At 48.1% G+C, this 3,302-nt stretch overlaps 1 protein-coding gene across 1 annotated transcript in view; it reads left to right on the forward strand.

Annotated features, from left to right (window-relative positions):
* Nucleotides 1-2,237: 2,237 nt before the first annotated feature.
* Nme9 (NME/NM23 family member 9) overlaps nucleotides 2,238-3,302 on the forward strand; it is a 20,072-nt gene continuing 19,007 nt past the window's right edge. The window contains exon 1 of the mRNA XM_029543589.1: nucleotides 2,238-2,270. Coding sequence (XP_029399449.1) covers nucleotides 2,238-2,270 — 33 coding nt within the window. The remainder of the gene's footprint in view (nucleotides 2,271-3,302) is intronic.

The raw sequence follows: 3,302 nt of genomic DNA on the forward strand, positions 1-3,302 counted from the left end.
TTTTTTTGGTTTTTCGAGACAGGGTTTCTCTGTCTAGCCCTGGCTGTCCTGGAACTCACTTTGTAGACCAGGCTGGCCCTGAACTCAGAAATCTGCCTGCCTCCGCCTCCCGAGTGCTGGGATTAAAGGCATGCGCCACCACGCCCGGCTTGTTTTGTTTTTTGACTTTCTTTTCATCCCAAACTCTGTCCCAACTCCTGGTCACTTCCTCCCACAGTCCCTCTCCCCTCCCCCTCCCTTTCTCCTCTGAGAGAGTGGAGCCCCCACTCCATATTCCCCCCCCCCCGCACATTATGGAGTTGGCTGTCTTGCCTGGCCTCAGTGGGAAAAGCGCCTAGCTCAGTTCTTCCTTCTAGTTCCCCACAGTCCTGTCAGCTCTGGATGGCTTGATGAAGGTGCGTGCACTTGCTAATCTGGGCCTCAGCAGGGATTCCTGTGAGCAAACCACCACCTTGTGGCAAACAACATGACTTGCAGGAGAAAATCTTTCAGACCAAAGCGTTTCGTTAGCCACAAAGTTTAACTTTTTTTTTTTTTTTCATTAAAACAAAGCAAAAATAATACACGCGTTTCTTGGTATAAACCTAATTAAAAGGTATGTTTTCCAGAGATTTGGCTTTGGACAGAACAATCTCACTGACTGATATTATCATATATAAAAAAGATTAAGTTCCAGGTGCTGGAGAGATAGTTCAGTGGTTAAGAGCACTGGAGGCTCTTCCAGAGAGAAGACCTAGGGATCAATTCAGCTCCCCACGTGACAGCTCACAACCATAGGTAGCTCAAGTTCCACAGGATCTGGCGATCTGGCGCCCTCTTCTGACCTTCTTGGGCACTAGACACAGACGTTGCAGATAAAACATACATATAAAAATAAGTAAGCCCCCCCCCCCAAATTCCTTAAATACGGCATAAAAGGCATGGTAGCCCAAAGTGATGCATTTGGGGGGAGAGATGCACTTAAATTCTTATTTTTAGATTTTATTTGTTTTTGTTTTGGTTTTGGTTTCTTGTTGGTTTTTCGAGACAGGGTTTCTCTGTGTCGTCCTGGCTGTCCTGGAACTCACTCTGTAGACCAGGCTGGCCTCGAACTCAGAAATCCTCCTGCCTCTGCCTCCCAAGTGCTAGGATTATAGGCGTGCACCACCACCGCCTGGCAGATTTATTTGTTTTCTATTATGTGTATGTTTTCCCTAGATATGTATGCATACCTCGTATGGCGCCAGGAAAATGAGGAAATCAGAAGAGGCTGAGGATCCCCTGGAACTAGGATTGTGAGCTACCCTGTGAGTGCTGGGAACCGAACCCTAATCCTCCGTGAGACCAGTAAGTGCTTATAACCTCTGAATCATCTCTTCAGCCACACATCCCCCTGTCTCTGTCTTTTAATGGCCTTTTAATCAAATCAGACTATTGATTTGCTTGGATTAATAATCACTATCTGTACCTCTTGGGAATGTGTAGTCTTGACTTTCAAAGTTAATTCTGAATTCACAATTACTTGCAGACTTAAAAGACAGCTCTCGTGTTCCTGAAAAGCCATCTTAGGCGAGGCATTACTTGAAGGATTTCACGGATAGAAAGCTGCGCACCAACTCCTGCAGATAGGCAGGAAGGAGGCGGGAATCCAGGCGCACCAAGCACGGAAGGGTGGGATCTTTACCTTAGTGCCTCCAGACCAGCAGTCCCTTCAGCCAATAAGAGCTGCCCACTGGCGGCGGAGGGCTGGGTGCTAGGTTGCCAAGACGACAAAGACGCTGCAGAGAGAGTTGGAGGCTCTTTGGCTTCATCCAGGTCCGGTATTTGGTATCTATTGGGTGATATCGTTCACAGACATTGTTTCCTAGTAGTTTTCCGGGACTTGTAGGCACTACGGAACTTTCTATATCTGCTCAAATTCCTCAGTGAACAGTCCTGTGACAGCCTGCTGGTGGTGTCTACAGGCATTCCCCGGCTCCTAAGTGAAGGGGCTTCGGAGCACGCACGCGCGCGCGAACACACACACACACACACACACACACACACACACACACACACACACCAGCCTGGTGACCCGCTGGCTCCCGGGAGGGAGGAGGATGGGAGGGAGAGCGAGAGTGAGTCAGTCTATGTCTGTCATTTTGCATCAGTACACTGATTGGACCTCTCTGGTCTCGCTGCTTTGCCCAGAGGTTGTAGGGCAGCTACCTTGCTGACAGCTCATTCCCCAGGAAATTGTTTGGTTTCTTTGCAGAGCGATGGGAAACAGGAAGAAGGAAATTGCCCTGCAGGTAAGCCTGGAGGGACGTAAGCTACTGGCACTTGTTTGAGAGGTTAGTGTGAGAGTGGGATGTGCAATTAAGACGACTTTCCACTTACTAGCCCTGTGAGACAGTGTTCGGGAGCTCACGTGCCCTATCCTTCTGTGATAACGTATAAATAAATTACCTGGAGCACCCATTAATGGTCGGGATATTTTATATAAATATCCCAACCAAGGCACAAGCTCTTAAAGGGCTTTTGCAACCGTACTACTCAATTGGGCATTAATATAAAACCATAAATCCAAGAGAAGATGAAACAAGCTTATTTTCTGTTGGATAATAATTGCAGGAAATACACAGGATATATACAGATTCTTTGGATATGGGCATTCATCTGTGTGCTCTGTGGTGACCAGTTTCCCTTCCTGCACCGTTCTCTACAGTTTGGCTTGACCAGTGTTGTGTGGTGAGCCTTTGCTGTGTAGAGGGCTTTACTTCAGGTGCACATAGGACAATCTAGATCTTTCCTCCTCCTTCTCCTCCTCCTTCTCCCCCCACCTCACTGGCTTTGAGACAGGGTCCCTCTTTGTAGCTCACCTGTGAAGTGAGGCTCTGTGACTACCCAAAGGGCCATGCAGCTTTGACATACTAGGACTTCAGAGTGGGGAGATCTTCTGCCTTAGAGTCTGAGGATTGGGTTCCCCTATTACTGTTGTGGGAACCATTTCCTCCACCTCTGAGCTCTGAACAGAAGCAGGGCGAGTAAGACATAAGCGGCAGAGTTACGGTGATGACTCTGGACAGTTCCAAGCTGCCTGCATGCATGCTCTCCATGTGGCTCACAACGGCCCGTGGGCCTCTCAGTTCATCCTTTAATGCCACATATCCCTATGGGGGGGTTGGGGGGAGGATGCGGGGTGAATAATACTTATTAGTAGTGTTTTATGTTATTCCTCAGATATCTGAGTATGACCTATACTCAAAGTAAGTGCTCCAATCTGGAGAGAGAGAGAGAGAGAGAGAGAGAGAGAGAGAGAGAGAGAGAGAGAGAGAGAGAGA

Source organism: Mus pahari, chromosome 10 (assembly GCF_900095145.1).
Source record: "Mus pahari chromosome 10, PAHARI_EIJ_v1.1, whole genome shotgun sequence".
Lineage (NCBI taxonomy): Eukaryota > Metazoa > Chordata > Mammalia > Rodentia > Muridae > Mus > Mus pahari.